Source organism: Poecilia latipinna, unplaced genomic scaffold (genome assembly GCF_001443285.1).
Source record: "Poecilia latipinna isolate Pla-1442-1.1 unplaced genomic scaffold, P_latipinna-1.0 Scaffold150, whole genome shotgun sequence".
Taxonomy (NCBI): domain Eukaryota; kingdom Metazoa; phylum Chordata; class Actinopteri; order Cyprinodontiformes; family Poeciliidae; genus Poecilia; species Poecilia latipinna.
In genome coordinates, this window is record NW_015112766.1 from 109970 (window position 1) to 130716 (window position 20747).

Here is a 20747-nt window from a genome sequence, read left to right on the forward strand (position 1 = left end):
TTGTTTAGTTTTGGAGCGGCCCCTGGTTGACCTCTGATGACCTCTGGAAACATTTATTAATATATTTTGAATGATAGCCGCACAAACATAACATTGGCACCAATTTAGTTTGATTTGAGGAATATGGGGGGGCTGGTTGACCTTTTGACCTTTAAACTTTTATTAATATGTTCAAAGCAAAAGCAGCACAAATGAAATTTTCCACCAGTCTGGTTAGATGTGAAGAGGGTTTGGGTTCAGCTTCCCAGGTTTTCCTGACTCCAGTTTCCTCGTCTGTTGGAAACTCGGCGTTGCAGTTTGTTTGAATCCGTTTACAGACGGATGAATGAATGAATGAACGGCTGATAGGAATGCATGATGGAAACCGTCACAGATGAAGTTCATGAGTTTGATCCCAGTCTGGAAACGAAGCGGCAGTGGCAGCCGGGTTCTGCTGATGGAGAAAACGTCCCTTCTTCCACACCTTTCTGGATCTGATCAGAGGAGAATAAAACCGAGTTCGCTGTTTTCCGAGTCCCTGCTGAAGCTGCGTCAGAGGGAAGTGGACTCTCAGTTCCCGTTCATCTGCAGATACTCGCTGTGGAGCTTTTCCTGAGCCTCGAACAGCTTCCGCAGCTTCTTGGCTTGGCCTTTGCTCAGCTCCTTTCCTTCAGCGTCATGAGTGGGAAAACCCTGAGGGGAGGGAAACGGGACAGATGCCGGGTTTTCAGAACAAACACTCAAAACATCTTCAAATGAACCAAAACCTTTTTGGCTTTGTTTGGAAGGAGTGTGAATGTTCCACTTACCGTATCGTCAAACCTGGAATATTTGTCTGTTTCTGAGCGAAACATCTCACACGGAGGGACTTTCATCTTGGCGAGTTTCGCCATCTGAAAGAGAGAGAGCAAAGTGATTATTGGGCGAACGAGAGGGTGAATCCAACCGATTCAAAATGTCCGACGGACCTCCTGCTCCTGCTTCTTCCTGGCAGCTTCCTCCTTCTTCCGCTTCTTCTCCTCCTCCATCTGGGAACGAAGGAAAAGTTTCAAAATCATCAGTTCAAACTGTATTATTCAGTGAAGAACCGATTCACTCTTTCATTTTTACTCTGCTTCAGGTCTGGAGCGATCGTCACATTAATAATCATCAACTGATTTAGTTACTGATTAATCGTTAACTGGAGCATAAGGCTGAAAACTGGAAAGTTCCTGAACAAACACCACAGTCAGAGCAGAAACTAAACATTTTGTTGTTGTTAGTGACTTTTAGTCATAAAATGGCTATTTTCTAATTTAAAAAATAAATTTAATTGTTAGTTTATTTGCATCTTTTAATACACTTTTATTTTTTTTAGCTCTTTTGGCCTTTATTTGTTAGTTAATTAACAGGAAAGTGGGTAACGAGAGACGGGGGAAGACATGCAGCAAGGGTCGGCAGGGCCGGGAATCGAACCTGCGACGGCTGCGTCGAGGCCTGAGGCCTCCATATGTGGGTTGTGCTGAACCCCTGCGCCACCACAGCACAACCCATTTGCATTTTTTAATGTATTTCTAATATTGCATAAACGGCTTAACTGAAGAATCTACAGAATGTGATTTTTTTATGATCATCAGAATAACCAATAACCTGATAATTATCGGTCATGATCAGTCGGCCATGAATGCCGTTAGTTTGGCAGATGAATTCATTCTAACAAACCGTCTGCCTGTGGATCAGGAACCTCCATCAATCTGAAGGTCTTATTTATTAAAACAAGCTACTTATTAGCAGAACCAGGTAGTAACTAGTTACATTTACTTGAGTATTTTTTACTACGCTGCACTTTTTACTTTCACTTCAGTAATTTCATTATGAAGTATCTCTTCTCCTGATTCAGTATAATTTCTGGATTTTCTACCCAGTGAATGAAAAATAACCTTGTTATAAGTTTTTTATTGAAAGAAACGGATTTAGAAACATTTCCTTTGGCCTGATTGTTAGTTTTTGTAATTTATATAAATTATTATCAAATTCTACTTAACGTTACATAAAGATTGATATAAATTTCTATTTAACTTCATATCAATCATTTTAAATATTAAATGACTGATAATTTGATCCGTTGGTCAGCACTAGAGAAGACTTTTTACTCTTAATGTTTTGGATGGATTCTCTTTACTTTAGTAAAAATGTAAAGTGATTCTCCTCTTACTTGAGGTTTCTGCTCAGCTCTGTTTATAAGTTAGTACAGTAGTTTGGACCAAATGACTTGGTAAGAGTTTGTTTTTGCAGTGCAGGTTATCTGTCTCATAAACACGAGACACAGACGACATGTAAAAACTTATTTTTTACAAAGGTTACATAGAGTTTATTTGCCTGACCTTCTTCTTCTCCTCTCTCTCCCTCAGTAACGTCTCCTTGTCCACCAGCTTCACCACGGTGGGCTGACCTGAAACAGATTCTCAGTTTGACCCGAGCCGCTGCAGACTTCCTGTTGGACCCGTTTTAAAAAGCTGCGTCACCTTCGTGGTCCTCCAGCCGGACGCCCAGCTCCGGCAGCGTGTCGTCCCGGACGGCGTCGCAGAGCCGCAGCAGCGCCGTCACTGGACGGGTCGGGAGAACACAGTCAGTTCTGGAAGACGGGACGGGATCGGGAACGTCGGGTTTGGGCCTCACCTTTCTGCTCCCGGGCGATTTTCCGGACGTCCTCCCTGAAGTCGGACAGAACCGCCAGGTAGGGCATCACCGTGCTCTCCAGCTGCAAAGATCGGACCAGAACCGGGTCACTGAATCGGTTTTTTCCGGGTGGGTTCTCCCAACAGATCAGCCGTTTACTCACATCCACAGCTTGTCCTCCGACTGGAAAACCGATGGGATCGGATCCTTCGATGGCTCCGAATATCTGGAGGAGAGCCAGAAAATTCCCATTAGTCTAGATCCACAAACAGCTTTTAAATCAGCAAATTATAAATACGAAAAATGTTACGATGTAATTTACTGTAAGAGAAGAGAAACATGAAAGACGAAGGAATAAAAGTAGAAAAAAATCCAAGAACAAAAATGATTTTAGTATTTATGTCTGGAAACTGTTTTTCGGTTTCTGAACATGATTTTTTATTAACATTTTGTTTATGGATTTAAATAAGTCAATGGAATAAAATAAATAAATCAAACCCCATAAAAATGAAGTATTTTAACCATTTTTTACAGTTATTTAAATGGATATTGATAATTTCAGTAATTCATTTATTTATGTAATTAATTGACATATTAAGAAATATTGAGCAATTAAGTTATTTATTCATAACCTAATTCATTTATTGTGTTTTTAACTAATTATTTTAGGTCTTCCTCCTCCATCATCATCATCACCACCTTCATCATGGCGGTCAGGTAGGAGGCGATGCTCTGCAGCAGCAGGCGGTTGGGCCTCAGCTTGGAGCTCTTCCTGCCGGCGATGTAGCTGTTGCTAAGGCCGACCAGAAGCCTCATCTCCTCCATGGCGCTGCGCGTGTCCATGTTGTCACACAGCGCCAGGTGAACGGCCCACTTCCTGTCGTAGAAACTGGAACACACACACACAGGTGCTGTTGGAGCAGAGTGTGTGTTGAGGCTGAAGCTGCTTCCTGTCCTCTGATGCCTCACCTGCTGTTAAGCTCCGCCTCCTCTGCCTCCCACTTCTCGAAGCGTCCGGTGAGATCGCTCGGCGCACGCAGGACGTCTTTGACGTTCAGGAAGAACTCCTGCAGGACAGGAAGAGAACAGCTTTAGACCCGGCGAGGCGGCGGGGAGTCGCCCGGAGCGACGGCGACACCTACGTTCATGAACTTCTCATACTGGACGGCCGACTCCATGGTGTTGGCCGAGTAATCCAGCGTGTCTTTCCAGGAATGCATGAGGAAGGCCAGGCGCAGCTGGCGCGCTGCGGGGGGAACAGCTCACGTCAGCAGGGGGCGCCAGCGGGCACACGGTTGCCTAGCAACGCAGGAACACTCACCTGTGTTCTTCGCCAGGGCGTCCTTTATGGTGATGAAGTTTTTCAGAGACTTGGACATCTTGCAGCCGGCGATGGTCAGGTGGCCGGTGTGCAGGAAGTAACGGACCCAACAGTCGTTCTGGAAGAACGCCTGAAGAAAAAACAGCTGGGCTCAAACACGGCCAAACAGAACCGCCCAACAGAACCGCCCTGATCAGGGATCGGATTAATCTGAAATATTTGTCTCATTTCGGTGCATCAGGGTCTCTGTAGGTAGAAAACAATCAGAACAATTCTGGCAAAAAATTTAAAGAAAATTTCCTAGAAAAGACGACGGGGACTTTTCTGAGTTTCAAAAGTAAAAAAATTCACTTTTGTAAATTTTCTGAGTTGAAACAGTTAATATTTAACATTTCAAACTGAAATTTCAACGATTTTTAATTGAAAATATCTAAGATTAATCTCAAAATTTCTGAGTTGTTTTGGCAGAAAGTGACCATCCATTCTTTTTAACCATCCACATGTCCCTGAAACACTGCTACACGGATCTGATTCCTGATTTTCATCTATTAACTAACTTCTTTTTTAAAAGATAGTTTCTGAAAATGTTTTTTTCAGTTATTTTTTCTGTGAATGGTACGAGAATTTATGTTTAGCTACAATAGTCATAATATTAGCTTAATAAAGATGCAAACTTTATAAAATTACTGTTTCATTCTCCCATTGTGAAATTGTTTTAGTGTTATTTTGATTCTGCATTCCTGTGAGATTATAAATTAATTCTCGTAATTAAAGATATAAATTGTAGCCTGACTTATATTTTGAAGCCGTAAAACATGCTCTAAAACAAGATGGCCGCCCTGACGTCACTCTGATTTATGGAAACACAATGAGTACAAAAGTGAAAAAATAAAATCCAAATGTTCCAAAATTTAAATCTTCAGGAACCAAAAATTTGATAAATTGATAAAATCGATTTATGAACCCGACCTTCTGCGGAGCTGGTGTCAGATTTGGCTGTTTGGAAGCAGAACATGAGCAAGAAACTGACAGGAAGTGACAGGAAGTGACAGGAAGTAACAGGAAGTGACCTCGGACTGGGCCAGCTCGTTGTCATGATGGGGGAAGCGCAGGTCGAAGCCTCCTCCATGGATGTCCATGGACTCTCCCAGGATGGAGCCGGCCATGGCCGAACACTCGATGTGCCACCCGGGCCGACCCTGCCGCCGCAGGAGGACACAGACTCGCCGTTATTAAAGTGTGGAACATGAGGATCAGGAGGAAAATGGCGGCAGGCGCTCACCTTCCCCCACGGAGAATCCCAGGACGGCTCACCGGGCTTCGAGGCTTTCCACAGAGCAAAGTCGTTCTGGGACTTCTTCTCACTCAGTCTGTCTGCTGAGATGCTCAGATCGCCTGCAGAGAAGACCAGGACGAAGACGAGGATGAAGACGAGGATGAAGACGAGGACGAAGACGAGGATGAAGACGAGGACGAAGACGAGGACGAAGACGAGGACGAAGACCAGGATGAAGATGAGATTAGAAACAATTCGGCCGCTACTTGTCCAAATTAGAGGAACAGACAAACGAGATTTAATCTGAACAGAGAGATTCACTGTGAGGAGGTCGACGTCTGAACAGAAACTGGGAGCAGCTGAAGGGATGAGAGTTTAAAAACATCCTGATGGATGGAGGGACGTAGGAATGGACAGACAGATGAACAGATGGATAAACAAACAGTTCTGCAAGTTTCAATGCCTCCTAGCACTAGCCACACCAAGTAGCATCGCCTCCCGGTGCCGGCTCCAGGTGAGTCGCCTCCCGGTGCCGGCTCCAGGTGAGTCGCCTCCCGGTGCCGGCTCCAGGTGACGCGCCTCCCGGTGCCGGCTCCAGGTGACGCGCCTCCCGGTGACGCGCCTCACGGTGCCGGCTCCAGGTAAGTCGCCTCACGGTGCCGGCTCCAGGTGAGTCGCCTCCCGGTGCCGGCTCCAGGTGACGCGCCTCCCGGTGACGCGCCTCACGGTGCCGGCTCCAGGTGACGCGCCTCACGGTGCCGGCTCCAGGTGAAGCTCTCCGCCTTACCTTCTCCCTCCTGCAGTGCCTTCTGGTCTCCCACCGCCTCTGGGACCAGCTTGCCGTACGAATGCTGCGGACTGGTATCAAACCTCTGTGTGTCGAAGTAGACGGACCCGTTGGACTCGTACCTGCAGACATCCCAGAACCGAACGGATCAGAGGCAGCTGCTGCTGGAGAACCTTTCAGATGGCTCTGTCCTCACCCGTAACCGTTGGAGACGATTTTCCTCACAAACGCCACAATCTCCGGCACGTACTCACTGACTCGGGTCAGAACGTCGGCAGGCAGAACCTGAGGGGCGTGGAGACAGAGATGAAGCTCTCGCCCAGCTGATCGGGCAGAGGGGGCGGAGTCTGCGGCTTACGTTCAGGGCCTCCATGTCTCTGTGGAACTCCCCCTCCCAGAACTTCGGCAGGACGGAGAAGATGGAGTTCTCTGTGACTTCGCTTCCAAACTGCCTGTCCAGCCAGTCGGACAGCAAGTCCTTCGAGTTCTCCAGCAAAACCTGGGAAAATAATTAAAACAAACTGTTACAGAGGAGCTGTGGCAGCAGCAAGCCGAGGAGTTCTGCAGCGTTTCGGGCCGTCTCACCTCAGCCAGAGGCTGCAGCACGTCAGCCGCTGCGTTGCTCTCCATCGCCCCCTGCAGGGGCTGCAGAGCGGCGGCAACGGCGGCGTCCAGACGCTCCAACATCTGCTTCTTATCCGGGTCCGTGGTGGAGGCCAGCTGCTCCCGGAATGGCTGCAGGGAGATGGAGGAAGAAATTGATCCCGACCAGACTGGACCGGACCGGACTGGACTGCCACGGCGTTCCGGATCCGATCTGTGACTCACCACTCGTGCATTCAGGACATCCTGCAGGATCTGAGCCGCCTGCGGCCGCTTCTCTCTGTACTGCTCCAGGAGGAAGTTCTGCCGGGCCCGTTTGATGATCTGAACCAGGAGGAGAATAAACCGTGAAGAACCAGATGCCTGCATCATCCAACTGCTACATTCGTTTGTTAGCAGACACCCGCAAAAAAAGAATGGCATCAAACTCATAATTATGCATTTGTTAAAAATAATGTGAGGTTCTGGTTGGTTGAGTGACTTCAGTAATATTTCAGGAGCAAAATCCAGAAAATGTCCAGAAACATTTAAAGATTTAATTTGCTCATTAAATTTAGCTTATTGAGCTGCAAAAGTGCAGAAAATCACCATATTTTTACAGGGTGATTATTGTTTTTTCACTTTGCTGTTGAGAAAAAAACAAACAATAATTTAACTATTTTTTGCTTCACAAATTAAAAGGACAAATTAAAACTCATTGAGGTTTAATTTGATCAAAGTTAATTTGATCAGTTTCAAGATTCCAAAAGTGGAATTTTGGAAATAATTTTTGTAGATCTCAGTTTTCACTTTGACATTAAAGTTTTGTTGATCAGAATCAATTTTTAAAAGCAGTAAAAAACTGGGTGAATATTTTTTGATTACTGATGAGGCGTTCCAGTTTACCTGCAGCATGTCGGACCGTTTCAAACCTTCAGAACCTTTCGGAACCGGTGGATTCTCACCTTGTCGTCGATGTCTGTGATGTTCATGCAGTAGAGGACGTCGTACTTGAAGTAGTCCCTCAGGATCCGCCGCAGGATGTCGAAGGAGATGTAGGACCTGGAACAGAGGCGGAGCGGCTGGTCAGGTCGGAGCGGTTCTGGCTTGGTTCTGGGTTTCTGGTTCTGACCTGGTTACCTGGCGTGTCCCATGTGTGAGGCGTCGTAAACGGTGGGGCCACAGCAGTACCACGTCACCTTGTTGCCCTTCTGGGGAACAAACGGCTCCTGGAACGACGAGACGGCGATTAAACAGAACCGGCTGAGGCTGCGGGGTTCCTCAGGGCTCAGCGATCGGACCAGCCCTGTTTCCGCTCTATTTGGGGTTTTTCTACAGCAAAACTTCACAGCTTCACAGGTGACTTTTAGACTTAGTGGCCTTTAGCAGCAGACAGACTAATTTAAAATGTTACTGTGTTGCCTGTTTATTTTTTAATCTTGAATGTAAAATGTTTATATTTTTTATATAATTCTGGCTTAATTATTGCTCCGAGTTTGTTTCTTCATCAAATGGTCTTTTTTTTTTTACAGTATGTAAACTGTATAGTTAATGATTAATCAATTTGCAAATTTGCTGAAGATTATTTCTTAAAGTGATTAATCACGATTAATCACTCCAGTCCTGGGTTGTGATTATTTGAGAAAGTGAGATATAAATCCTTGTGCCACTATATTTTTGTTGTAATTCATGTAAATAAATGAGAAATTCTAAATTTCTTGATGGATCCTTTAAAGCTCTAGTTGTGTAACTTTTATAAATAAAAAAAAAAAAAAAAAAAAAAAAAATATATATATATATATATATATAAATTCCCTTCTCACCCTCCGCGGGTGGTCTCTCTCTCTCTCTCTCTCTCTTTCATCCTCTGAGCTCGGGTCCTCTACCAGAGGCCTGGGAGCTTGAGGGTTCTGCGCAGTATCTTGGCTGTGCCTTTATCTGCACATTTCTGGACTGAGATGTCTGATGTTGTTCCTGGGATCTGTTTGAGCCACTGCTCCAGTTTGCGGCTGACCGCCCCGAGGGCCCCGATGACCACAGGCACCACTGTGGTCTTCACCTTCCAGGCCTTCTCCAGTTCCTCTCTGAGGCCCTGGTATTTCTCCAGTTTCTCCTTTTTCCTGATGTTCACTTGGTATTGCTACATCCACCACAACGGCTTTCCTCTGTTCTTTATCCACCACCACAATGTCCGGTTGGTTCGCCTTGACCATCTTGTCTGTCTGGATCTGGAAGTCCCACAGGATCTTAGCTCGGTCATTCTCCACCACCTTTGGGGGTGTTCCCCACTTCGAGATATATATATATATATATATATATATATATATATATATATATTACAGAAAAAAACTGTCACCATGTTATGACAGTACAATATGAGATAGATGATCTGTGAAAAAAGGCGAGATCCTCTGCCTTCTCCCAGTGCTAACTAGAAACAACCAATCAGAACAAGGGGCGGGTCTTAGTGCTGCCAATCACCCTTGCATACACGGTCTCATCCTCCTCTTCCTCTCTGCTACGCTGTAGTTTGTCCTGTTAGCAGATCAGATCAGATTACGGTGGTTTTTCTGCAGCAGTAAGTTGTTCCTCTACCTTTAGCACATTTAGCAGTGACTATACAAGGATGATTGACAGCATGAAGCTCCGCCTCCTGGCCCTGATTGGTTGTTTTTCTTGCATTTCTTCAGATGCAATAATAACAGGGAAGATAGTCTCAACATGGTGACAGTTTTAACAGATTTTTTTTGTATTAAAGTTACATTCTGCAGTTTTAACCTGTAGGCAGGTGAATGTTTTCGCATTTTGAACCTGTTTTCATCTGTTCATTACGTCAGATTAACTCTGATATTTCAGTTTGGATCAGTATTGTACTACAGCATTTTTTTGGAGCCGCTATGAGGGCGCCATTCCTTATCCAGAGGGGGCTTTGGCACCCTCAGCTTCCCCCCAGTGCCGCCACTGCTCCTTATTTTTTAGTTTCTTACACATGTGAAGTGATTTATGGACCATATTCTGCCAGGTCAGGTGAACATGCCGAGGTTTTAGCACCTGAAGGTGCAGCGGCTGCTGGGTTCTGCAGCCCAGAGTTACCGGTTCTACGCCGTACCTTGGTTCTGGTCAGGCTGTTGTAGAGCCGCAGCTGAGGGACTTCTGTTCCCGCCGGTGGCGACCATGGAGGCTGGACCCGCTTCCCCTTCACTGGAATAAAAGCAGAAACTAGTGACTTTCACACCAGACGTGGCAGAGGAGACGAACATGATCCACAAATAAAACTTCAGCTTGTTTTTACCCAAGTAAAAGTAAAAAGTAACCGTCCCAGAAATTACTGAAGAGTAAAAAAGTAAAAAAGTGAATCGAGAACTGAGTAACTGATCAAAACATCAATCATTTAATATTTAAAAAGACAGACCAAAATATAAAGTTATATGGAATGTTTGGCATTTTAAAGACCAAAATGAAAATAATTCAGATGAATATCATAATTACAAAAAACTAAATCAAAATAAATTTCTTTGAATATGAAATTTAACAAAAACTAACAAGAGCAGAGCTACTTCACAATAAAATTACTCAAATAGAAGTTATTTACTTGAAGCAAAATCCTCCTAACTGTATTTTTCCCCCCAAAAGTTACTCAAATGTAACTCGGGTAAATCTGGTTTCTGACGTTAAAACAGCAGAAATCATTCAGATGTTTGTGAAAAATGTTTAAACATGATGAAAAAAAGGTTGATTCCTGTTTCATCCAAATATTTTACATCTAAAAAGATTTTATTGATTCAGTTTAAACACATTTTAGATGTAATATCTGCAAAACTAAGAGGTGGAAGTTTTGACAGCAAAATGAAAACTTTCAGGAAGATTCATGAGGTTTTGTAAAAATGAATTGATCTTTTGTTGCATCAGCAGAACGTCACACAGAACTAGAGATGAACCGATCAGATATTGATATATATGCATCAGACCAGATATCGAAAATAAAATCTAGATCGGATATCGGTGACAATCTATTCAGTCTAATTCTACGCTTTCATGTTTGTCTTACATTATATTTAGAATTTCTAAATGCATTTTCTGAACCATATGGAAGAAGGTTTGTTGTAGTTTATGTTTAGCAGTTTCTTTATTGTTATTTATTTTATATTGGCTGTTATTCTCCTGACTGTCTGAACAGATTAAAGTTGTTTTTGCATCTTTGACCAAACTGGTGGAGCTCCTGGTGTGTTCCAGTGAGCTGGTGCAGAGTTACCAAATTAATTTATAATTCAGTTCATTTATGTCTGTGTTTAAATAAAATAATCGGTTTAAGTAATCAGCTTTTTTTCTCTATCAGATCGGTATCGGCCGATCGGTGCATTCCGACACAGAACGACCCGTTCTGATGCTGTGGACTCCAACACGGATCCCACAGCATCACAGAGCCTCCGCCGTGTTTAGCAGTGGAACCAGCTTCATCCCAGCAGGAGGTCCAGCAGGGCTGATCGGACTCAGCATGTTTACGTTTGAGATGGTGGGACAGGAACTGCTGTGTAACGGTTGTCATGGTGAATTCTCAATTTTTACTCATTGCATTATTATCTTTGTTTTACTCGTCTAACATTCAGCTTTTATACTCATTTCATTCATTATATTAAGAATCATGTAAGTACTGATTACATTATTTTTGATTTATAATTATATTCTTATTGTTTTTTCCACTTTTTGTCCATTTGACCTTTTACTTCCAGATCATAGTTTGGTTCATGTTGACGGTTGGAGTGAAACGTTATAGCATTTATAATATGCTATAAAGTTAGTAAAGATAAGGGACAAACGGTTCTAAGTGTTTAAATCTGTGCAAGACTATTTAGGCCAGATCATTTCCTTCAGAAGTCTGATGACTGTAACTCATTCTTCCTCTCATTGATCAAGTAAAAATATCTGTTTCCGATTGGTTATGCCTTGAATTTTTCCTCAATACTAATTTTTCATTGAGACATTCTGCTGATGCATTAAAGATTTATTTATTTTTAGAGATTTTTACAGCAGCTGCTGTAACTGAGTAAAGAGGAAAAGCAGAAAAAGCTGAAAGAAAAGTTTCCAGAAAGGACCGACGATCTGGTAGGACAACATGCAGTGAGTGGACAAACAGAAGCAGCAGCTGTGATGTTTCTGGGGCTGCAGGTGTTCCTGACCCTGAGCTGTTTGAGCAGCGATAAGCCGCTGCACCGCAGAGCGCCACCCACAGGCCGGAGCTCTAACTGAAACTCTCCAGAGGAACTGTGGGGTCATGCTTCTCTCCAGAAACCTGCGTCACATCAACCGTCTACTCACTGCTGCCGTCTGTGCTCAGGTCCTGCTGCAGGGCGGAAATGTGTCTGTACCAGCGCAGAGCATGGACGTGCTGCGGGGCGGGGGGACGGGGGAGGAGCCTAAAGGCTCTCAGGTCGGCCTGGGAGGGGCCGAAGCCCGCCAGGTAGCTGCGTGAGGTCAGGTAGTCGTTGAGGGCCGCCGTCAGCGCGGCCTCCTCGTTAATCTGCAGCAAGGAGCCAAACTCAAAGGCTGCAGAAACAAGAGGGCAGACATTAGCAGCCGAGCAGCTGCAACTGTCCTCATCCTCTGGAGAGAAAAGAATCAGAGCAAAACCTCTGATCAAATCTTCATTTCCTCACAGAAAACCGTCCAGCAAGCAGCTAAAGTCATCCTGATCAATGTTTCTCAGGATTTTAGAGAGATTTACTGCAAAAAATGTATAAAATAAGGGGGAGGGAACGACACTCTTCTGGTGATACTTTCCATGACAATTAAAACCCTGAAATATGAGCTGAGTGGAAACCGGTTTAAGAGGTCAACTTGGGTTTAAATGATGCAAACCATCTGCTGATTCCTAACAAGATGTGTTTAAAAAACCCCTAAACAGAACCATAATCAAATAAAGGAGCCGATCAGATCTAAAATGATCAGAAAATTCATAAAACAAAAAGATGATGCGTTCACAAAGAAAACAGGAAAGAGAAATTCAAGACAGGAAATGGACAAGATGAGGATTCAACAACAGAGCAAAATGAAAGAGAAACCATGCATGGAGATGAAGGATGCTGAAGCTGAAAATGGAGGGGAAAAAATTTACGTTTGAGTAATCATGCAGATTGCAGAAGACGTTAATATTTTTAAAGGATGAAACAAACCTTTTTATATGACATACAGGGTATGTTTTATTAATGTCATGATTAATGTCATAAGCAGATTAAAACTGAGCAGCGGAAAAGGAAAACTGAGGACATAATTAATAAAAACATATTCATGTATGAGTCTCAGTTTAAATTCCCAATCAGCTGCCCAATTCACTTAAGTGAATTCTGTCGGAATAACATTATAGATTTTGGTTTTAAGAAACACTTTATTTAGTTTAATAATTATGCCGAATTGAAAATATTCAGGTATTGTTAAATTATATTTCCTTTGTTCATTTCTTTGTTCTACAGAACACAAACGCTGACATAAAGAGTCTTCAATGACCGTTTCTTAAACAGAGTTCCGCTGATGCAGCCGAGCTGCTTGCTAACAGAGCTAACAGAGGTTAATTTAGCCTGACAGCCCCTGAAACATTAAACCGACCTGCCTCTGCTTCTTATCAGCTTCATATCTGAGGAAATATCGATTATAATAACAGGTAATAAGCGGTAAAAACTGCACCTGTCTCCGGTGAGCTCGACATGGCCACAGGTCTGAATGAGATGCTGATGCAACAATAACCGGACCGGAAGCAGAAACAGGAATCAATGTGTCAGAACACCGGTAGCGGAGGACACTAATAACTGTCGGACTCACTAACACATGTGTCGCAACTGGTGTTTTTCAGGAAAAAAAATCATTTTTAACTTTTCCACCTTTATCTTCCACTCAACATTTTATTATGTGTAGGCCTGAGCCATCCTCGCCATAATTCTGTCATGTCATGTATAGAACTTACATAATTTCTGTCAAAAATATTTTTTATTTGTCTTAGATTAGTTTATTTAGATTTTTTTAATGCTAATTTTGTGTTTTCCTGAAGTAAATATTATTTAGGGGATCTATGTTTAAAATTACATTTCTGAATTCAATATGTGAACTATTTTGGCGATTCCAATTTATGACTGCGCAGTGACAAAAATCAGAAGCTATAGCGGATTACATCCGATAGAGGGCACCACAGCAACTTTTAGGAGGAGAAGAAGAAGACTCAAAAGACGCGGAAGTTTGCTTGTTTTTGTAAAATCTGATGTGAAAGTGGAGAAAACTGAGGTCGAATGTAAACCGGTCGGCTGAAAAGGGAGTTATTGTTTTAGTTTGAGTTGAAATGCCGAACTTTAAGGAATCAATCGATGCTTTAAGTCGCGTTTATGAGCGATATACGGAGTTTGTTCGGAGGAATCCTGCAGCTACTGCTCAGCTGGAGAACACGGTGCGAACCCTGTCCTACCTGATAGCAGGTGAGTCCAGCTCAGGAGCCTCCCTAAAGTATTCACACCCCTTGGAGCTTTGCTCCTGTTGTCTCATTCCAGCCACAAACCTCGGTGGTAAACCAACACAAAGAACTGTAAAATAGAATGAAAATAATAAATGGTTTCGAATTTGAAAAGGGTCATTGTAAATGATCTTTGTTTTGATGCCACCAAATACAACAACAGAACAACTATTAGCTACTAAACTTTTAGGAGATGCACAATTTATTTCTAATTATAATGAGATAATTTCACCGTCCATCATCTCTGACATGGGAATATGTTGTTGACATCTGTCAGAAATCATCCATAAAACAGACACAAGTGAAAAAAAAACACCATTAACAAACATAAATATAAAAATAAAGCAACAACTTCATAAAGTTGAACTAATAAAAGCATTAAACCATCATTAAGATGTGCTTATTTAAATTTGGAGGATGAATTTGCTGGTGCCCAGGAAGAAGAAGATTCCCAAACAAGGACAAAATGAGTTTTGAGGAACTTTGTGGAGTCCAAGCAAACTGCACCAACACTGAACATCACCTGAACGCACCATCCCTAATGTGAAGCATGGTGGTGTCAGCATCATGCAGTGGGAAGCTGCTTAGATCTAAATCAGAACAGTCCTGTAAGAAAACCTGTAGATAACTGAGACTGGGGTCAAGGTTCAGCTTCCAGCAGGACAACCAGCCTGAGGTATAATGGGATGGTTCAGATCACAGCAGTCACATCATGCCAGACGGCCAGATGAAAGCTCGACTGGAAGAGTTCAGGCTGAGGAGGAAACTGACATGTTGCTGCAGGACAAACTTCTTCTCCGTCTCTCAGTTCTGTGGGAAAAGTTTTCATGTCTGCAGGAACTAAAATGTCTGCTGCTTTCATTTCAGGGCGCTTCGCTGATTCTCATGAGATTTCTGAGCTTGGTGAGTAAAGTTCTGCTGCAGCCGTCTCTGACACACCAACACCTCAGAGGACCCCTCTGACCTCTGACCTCAAACATGCACTTCATTCATTTCTTCTTCTTCTGTCTGGAATCACATCTAACGTGCACTTTGCTCCGTTAAACTGGATTTTAATTTGTGGAAAACAAATGTAACCTGAAGAAGATTTTTCAAATGTTCTGCTGGAAATGTTGTTTTTCCTGAACCAATCATAAACCTCGTTTATGTCAGACGGTAAAAAATCTTTCATTCGGTGCTTTGGAGTCCATGAATTTGCTCCTGATTGGTCAGGACAGTTTTTCTCTATAATCTTTGTTTTCCGTCATATTTTCAGTCTATTCTGCCTCCAACCTGCTGGTCCTGTTCAACGACAGCATCCTGCGTAAAGGCCTGCGATGTGCCTTCTCCGTGGTGAGCTCGGCTGTAATTCACCTTCCTGCTGAGTTTTCATCATTTCCTGACCATCAGGCAGATTAAAATGTAACTTTTTATGACCTTTTCCCTCCTGCTGCCTGTCCAGCCTCTGTCCCAGCAGAGACTCCTCACCTGGCTGTCAGTCCTGGAATATGTGGAGGTTTTCCTGGAGATGGGAGCCGGGAAGCTGTGGGGAGAGGCGGGCCGCTGGCTGGTCATCGCACTCATCCAGATTTTCAAGTAAAAACCTCTTAATTCTCTACTATCAGCATTAAAACTATTAAAATGTTGAAGAATTCCTGTAAATTTTACTGTAATCAGGAGGCAGGAAGATGGTTGTTACAGATGAAGGAAAACTGGCATTTTTAATTAAAAAAATAAAACTATAGTAAAAATTGTAAACGAGAATAAAAGCAGAATTTGAATTTTTCTCTAAAAATTAAATCAAATATCAGTAGAATGAAATTATTAGCTTCATAGGGGACCATGCTGGTCTGCTGGGCTATTTTGTAAACAGTCACAAATGTCAGTCTAAAATTTCAAATATTCACACATTTAAAGAGCCTCAGTGTTTATTATTCTAAACTATTTGGTTTATGTCTGACTGTGTCAGGCTGAGATGGAAACGGCCTTTAAACCATTCAGACCAAAACAAAAGAATCAGTCAAAACTGTCGGATCATTTATTACCAGATGATAATAACTCAGAAATAGTCCAAATAATTTGGATGTATTTTTTTCTTTCTTTCTTACCAAAAGTTTCTGTTTATGTCGTACGTCTGAGGTTCATTTCTATACCAAAGAAAAAGGTATAAAACTTCAGATATTTCACAACGACATAATAACATTCATGGAAAAACCTCACATTACCTCATATAATAGCAGGAAGGCCTCCGTTAGACAGACTTACAGGATCAATTATGCTGCATGAACTGATCAGTACGTTATTGAGAAGGAACGCAAAAGAAAACAGGAACATTCTTGTCCGCTAGAGGCCTCCGTATGAAATAAATACAATCAGCATTTCCCCATGAAAATAAATCCAATAAAAAATAAAATGGTACTAAAAAAATAAGAAAAATAAAATTGGCATTTTTGCATAAAAATGAATAAAATAATAAACTAAATGAAAATAAATTAAGTAAAACAAAATAATAAAAAGAAAATGTGTTTTTATATAAAGAAATCAAATGGTAGTAAGTTAAAGGATTGGCATTTTTTAAATATAAAATAAATAAAAATAATATAATGAAAATAAAGATAGTGGGCATTTTCTATATATAAATAAAATATGAACAAATAAATCAAACATAAGAAAGAATATCGTCATTTTGCTCTTAAAGCTGCAGTATTTCTGTTCCAGAGCTGCTTTTCGTCTCGTTCTTCTTCTGCTGTATAAATCCGGCCTGCAGACTTCACCTCCCATAATCCCCCTGGACAGAGGCTCTGAATATGTCTCTGAAGGTCAGACTTATTTACGTTTTTTATCACTGCTTATAAGAAAACCAACAAAAATGTTTCTTCTGTGTTTTTGTGAATGTTTTTATCCTTCGTTGTTTGTAATCATTTTAAAATGGAGCAGGTTTGAGAACACAGCCCAGTGGGACTCCTGCAGGGTAAATGTTGTCTGATCGAGGTGTTTTCCTCCACAGACGACCCCAGCGGCGAGGATGATGCCTGCTTTGTGGGTCAAAGGTCAGGCCGTGTAATCAGACCTCTGGGCAGCGGTGAGAAACTTTTAATGAAGGCCTAAAAACGCCGTAAAGATAAAAATGATCCACATGTTGGGATCCGGAGGTTTCCTCTTTTCCAACGTCTTCACTTTAACTTTTTATTTCTGTCACGTTGTTTGGTTGCTTCTCATCCCATAATAGCTCAGTTATGGGATGAGAAGCAACCATAACTGGTTGCTTCTATAGATACATTTTTACATTCATAAAATGTAACTACAGACTAAAATGCAAAATAATCTGGAAAAGTTTCCTGGTTTTTATGTTTGTTTGAGGCATAAATTATTAACCAAACTCCCCAGAAAAGGTGGGAATCACCATGGCAACCAGCAGCATCGTCTCCCTCATAATTTCAGGTTCAGGTTAAATGTGTCAGAACAGGAATTAGTCGTTTCAGACTAAAGGAAAGTTTCAGGAGAGATTTCAGAGTAACATGAAATCTGCATGTTGTAGCTCCGCCCCTGCAGAGCCGGCTGTGGGGCGCGGCAGCGCCGGCGAGGAAGAGGAGGAGCAGCCTGAAGGAGAGCCGCCCGCCAACCGAGCTCAGCTTCCAGGAGACGCTGGCCGAGTCGGTTTACGTCAGCCGGCCGCTGGTTCACCGTATCCTTCCACCGACTGAAAGCAGATCCTGTTTGAAGCTGCACCGCTCCATTACACCACTAGAGGGAGCTGGCTCTGTCTGCTGCTGCTAAAAGAGTTAGTGGTTCAACAGGTTTCAGCTGAAGCTTTATGTGAACAAGAAGTTATGCAGGAGGATCCTCGATGTCTGTCGTCCTTCCACCAGATTTTATCACCTGAGTTATTATTATTAAGTGAGAAGTAGCTGGTGTTTTCCTTGAGTTTTCCGGATGACAGTCCTGTGTCTCGGAGTTTGTGGGAAGCGGTCGTGGAAGCCGTGGCTCGTCTCCGCCGCCCTGGAGCTTTCCAGGTAAACAAACTGCTCCAATAACTTCCTCCTGGCTAAAGCTAGTCTAGAGGATAATCCTGGATGCTGCCGTTTCTTTAATGATGTTTCTGTTAATTCATATTTTTAGGCTTTTGTTCTTATTTCTTCATGTGAATTTGATCAAATCTTTCAGAAAACACGATTTTATCTTCAATAAGGTGAAAAACGGAAAAATTTAATGAGATGATTGTTTTTTTCCTGTTGAAATGTTTTATCAGTAAATCGAAGCTCAAACCGATTTATCTTGAGATAAATAATCAGCTCTATGGAGCTAAATTGAGGCCATAAAGTTTTTCCCCCTCAAAAAAAAACTGGAAAAAAATATTAAATTAACAGGAGACTGGGTAAAAACAGATTTGCAATTGGTGGAAAAGGGATTTGAAACTAAACTGAAAAAAAAAAAAAAGGATTTGCAAGTGGAAAAAAAATACACTAAAAGAAGTCCCAAACTACTTTTCATATAAAATATTTTAAACATACATTTTGGCCCTGATTTAGTTCCATATAAGTGAGTTTGCCTCACTGCAGGATCGCAGAGCGACTCCCCCTCCGGAGTGTGTGTGGAAGCGTTTCACTGGTTCCTGTGGTTTCTGCAGCTTCGCCGTCCTGAGCGACGCCAAGCTGGAGAACCGATGGGAGAAAGCCGAGATGAAGAGGCGGGCCTTCCTGTTGTGCTACTACCTGCTGCGCTCGCCGTTCTACGACAAATACTCAGAGTGAGTCAAACACGACCTCCGGACCCAACTAAACACCCAGATTAGTGAAAATCAACTCTTCAGTTAAAAAAAAAAAGATGAGATCCAACAAAATCCACAATTCAATTTATCATAAAATCATTTTTCTTCAGTGAAGTGAAAACCTGATTTGTGTTTTTCCCATTTTGTCTGCAGGGAAAAGATTATTTTCCTGCTCAGACTTCTGGCAGATCACGTTCCGGGAATCGGACTCGTGGCGCGTAAGTACCGCAGTCGGGTCCCGATGAGACTTTTCAATCAAAACGAGACTAAAACCGGACGTACGAGGGTCAGACTGAGAATTTTTTGTTGTTGAAATTACAAAAATAAAGTCATAAAATGAGAAGATTAAAGACTCAATGTTGTCAGCTGAGTCGGTTCATGGACCTTTATGCTGAACAAACTCAAAAGTTTCAAAGTTCTGCTGCTGAGAATCTGATGCCGATATTAAAGGATGAATTTTTTGGCACCTTCTGCAAAACTTTTACCAAACATTCTCATTTTATTTTTCTTTGCATAGGAGATAAAATTACTACTTTCTACTGATGCTACAACTTTAATCTGGTAATACGAGTTTATTCGCATATTACAAATTTTTTCTTGCATTATTTTGTATTTATTTCATTATTTTGACTTTTTTCTTGCAACACTGACTTGTTCTGGTAATACTAGTTTATTCCCGTGTTCGATGAATATTTGCAGGGTTTGATGCGGTAACTCCAGGGAGAGCAGATGGATGCTGGTGATTCCTGGTTTTGTTCTTTGGGTCGTTTTGCTTCAGAGAAACATCTGAACCCGTCTCTGCGTGTTTTCAGGCCCTCTGATGGAATACCTCCCCACCTGGCAGAAGATCTACTTCTACAACTGGGGATAAGCCTCCATGGATCCGACTGGAAGCTGGACTAACATTCCCACTGGAAACGGAGACATTCAATTCCGCACTTTGCTCAGATTGAAGTTGTGTTTCTGATCCGGTTTGGCGAACAGCGAAGCGGTCGGGCACGCGGCATTTCTCCATTCCTGCAGCCTGTGATTTACGCTGCGTCGCCACGGTGACAGCGTCGGATGATTTGTGGCCGGACCGCACGGATTCGCTCCGTCCTGCAGTTCGGAGAGCAGCGACGCTTCCCCAGAACCGCTGCTCCTCCTCCAACCATAGAAAACTCTAATGTGAATTCTTTCCCTGCAGAAATAAAATTGCAGCTGTGAAGAGAAACGAGAAACTCTGAGGGTTTTCCATCTTTATTAACATACTGGATACGGTTCTGTTTGTAGCCTACAAATAAATATCTTGATCCTTTCAGTCCACATGTGATTGGATTCTATCGGGGCAAAGAAAACAAACATCTGCTGAACGTCGAGTCTGCTCAGGACCCGGCGGCCCGGTTCAGCGACCCGGTCCGGGTTCATCTCATCGAACCGTTTCTGAAACAGAAACAATCTGAGAGGTTTTAGATTTAAAACTAAAAACTGAATCTGAGGTAATTTATAGCAGACTTGAGGTTCAGACAGTCAGGATGCATAGTCAGATCCACCATCCATGAGCTGTGACCTCTGACCTCTGCTGGGCCAACCCAGAGGTTTGCATCAGGGCTAAGCTGTTTGTCAGCAGAGGTCAGAGATGCTGTATGGAGCTAAATAAGGGCCATAAACCTGCTTAAAAAAAAGGAATATAATTTAAAAACTGGAACAGAAATATCTATTTTTAACTGAAAAATATTTAAAATAAAAAGTTACTGAAAAAGAAAGATCTGAAACTGGAAAATTAATTTGGAAACTGAAAATAATTAATTGGGAACATTTTTTTTTAACTAAATTTATTTCAACCAAAAAAAAAATTAAAACAAGATTTTAAACTAAAAGAATTACTTTGAAACTGGTGGAAGTTCAAAACTTCTCGTTCATTTT

General features: G+C 42.3%; 2 protein-coding genes across 5 annotated transcripts; one reads left to right on the forward strand and one right to left on the reverse strand.

The window, feature by feature from the left end:
- Window positions 1-136: 136 nt before the first annotated feature.
- Window positions 137-13370, reverse strand: cars1 (cysteinyl-tRNA synthetase 1). Of its 4 annotated transcripts, XM_015029310.1 has the most exons (23): window positions 13282-13333; window positions 11920-12204; window positions 9713-9804; window positions 7744-7832; window positions 7569-7665; window positions 6850-6948; window positions 6607-6756; window positions 6380-6520; window positions 6218-6306; window positions 6022-6143; window positions 5241-5353; window positions 5029-5157; window positions 3959-4088; window positions 3780-3883; window positions 3607-3704; window positions 3337-3526; window positions 2801-2863; window positions 2638-2719; window positions 2484-2564; window positions 2343-2410; window positions 948-1007; window positions 789-872; window positions 137-672 (listed from the first exon to the last, which is right to left on the reverse strand). In XM_015029310.1, the coding sequence occupies exons 1-23, from the start codon at window positions 13301-13303 to the stop codon at window positions 550-552; spliced, it is 2511 nt and encodes an 836-aa protein (XP_014884796.1). In that variant the 5' UTR covers window positions 13304-13333; the 3' UTR covers window positions 137-549. The 4 variants fall into 4 exon arrangements, with proteins under 4 accessions (XP_014884796.1, XP_014884794.1, XP_014884793.1 ...); XM_015029308.1 differs by having other exon boundaries at window positions 2638-2863; window positions 11920-12147; window positions 13282-13369; XM_015029307.1 differs by having other exon boundaries at window positions 2638-2863; window positions 13282-13337.
- A 400-nt stretch (window positions 13371-13770) lies between these two features.
- pex16 (peroxisomal biogenesis factor 16) lies at window positions 13771-20142 on the forward strand. The gene is made up of 11 exons (XM_015029317.1): window positions 13771-14060; window positions 14963-14998; window positions 15351-15427; window positions 15537-15670; window positions 16793-16893; window positions 17082-17156; window positions 17613-17759; window positions 18015-18087; window positions 18702-18821; window positions 18996-19060; window positions 19655-20142. Exons 1-11 carry the CDS (start codon window positions 13928-13930, stop codon window positions 19711-19713), a joined length of 1020 nt encoding a protein of 339 aa, XP_014884803.1. The 5' UTR covers window positions 13771-13927; the 3' UTR covers window positions 19714-20142.
- Window positions 20143-20747: the final 605 nt, after the last annotated feature.

Coding starts and splice junctions, on each gene's coding strand:
- cars1 (XM_015029307.1), bottom strand. CDS start 13,303: ATGTCGAGCTCACCGGAGACAG. Junction 6,521..6,606: donor TGCTGCAGCCTCTGGCTGAG/GTGAGACGGCCC, acceptor TTATTTTCCCAG/GTTTTGCTGGAGAACTCGAA. Junction 3,527..3,606: donor GAGGCGGAGCTTAACAGCAG/GTGAGGCATCAG, acceptor TGTGTGTTCCAG/TTTCTACGACAGGAAGTGGG.
- pex16 (XM_015029317.1), top strand. CDS start 13,928: ATGCCGAACTTTAAGGAATCAATCGATGCTTTAAGTCGCGTTTATGAG. Junction 15,428..15,536: donor TGCGATGTGCCTTCTCCGTG/GTGAGCTCGGCT, acceptor CTGCCTGTCCAG/CCTCTGTCCCAGCAGAGACT. Junction 19,061..19,654: donor GGGAATCGGACTCGTGGCGC/GTAAGTACCGCA, acceptor GCGTGTTTTCAG/GCCCTCTGATGGAATACCTC.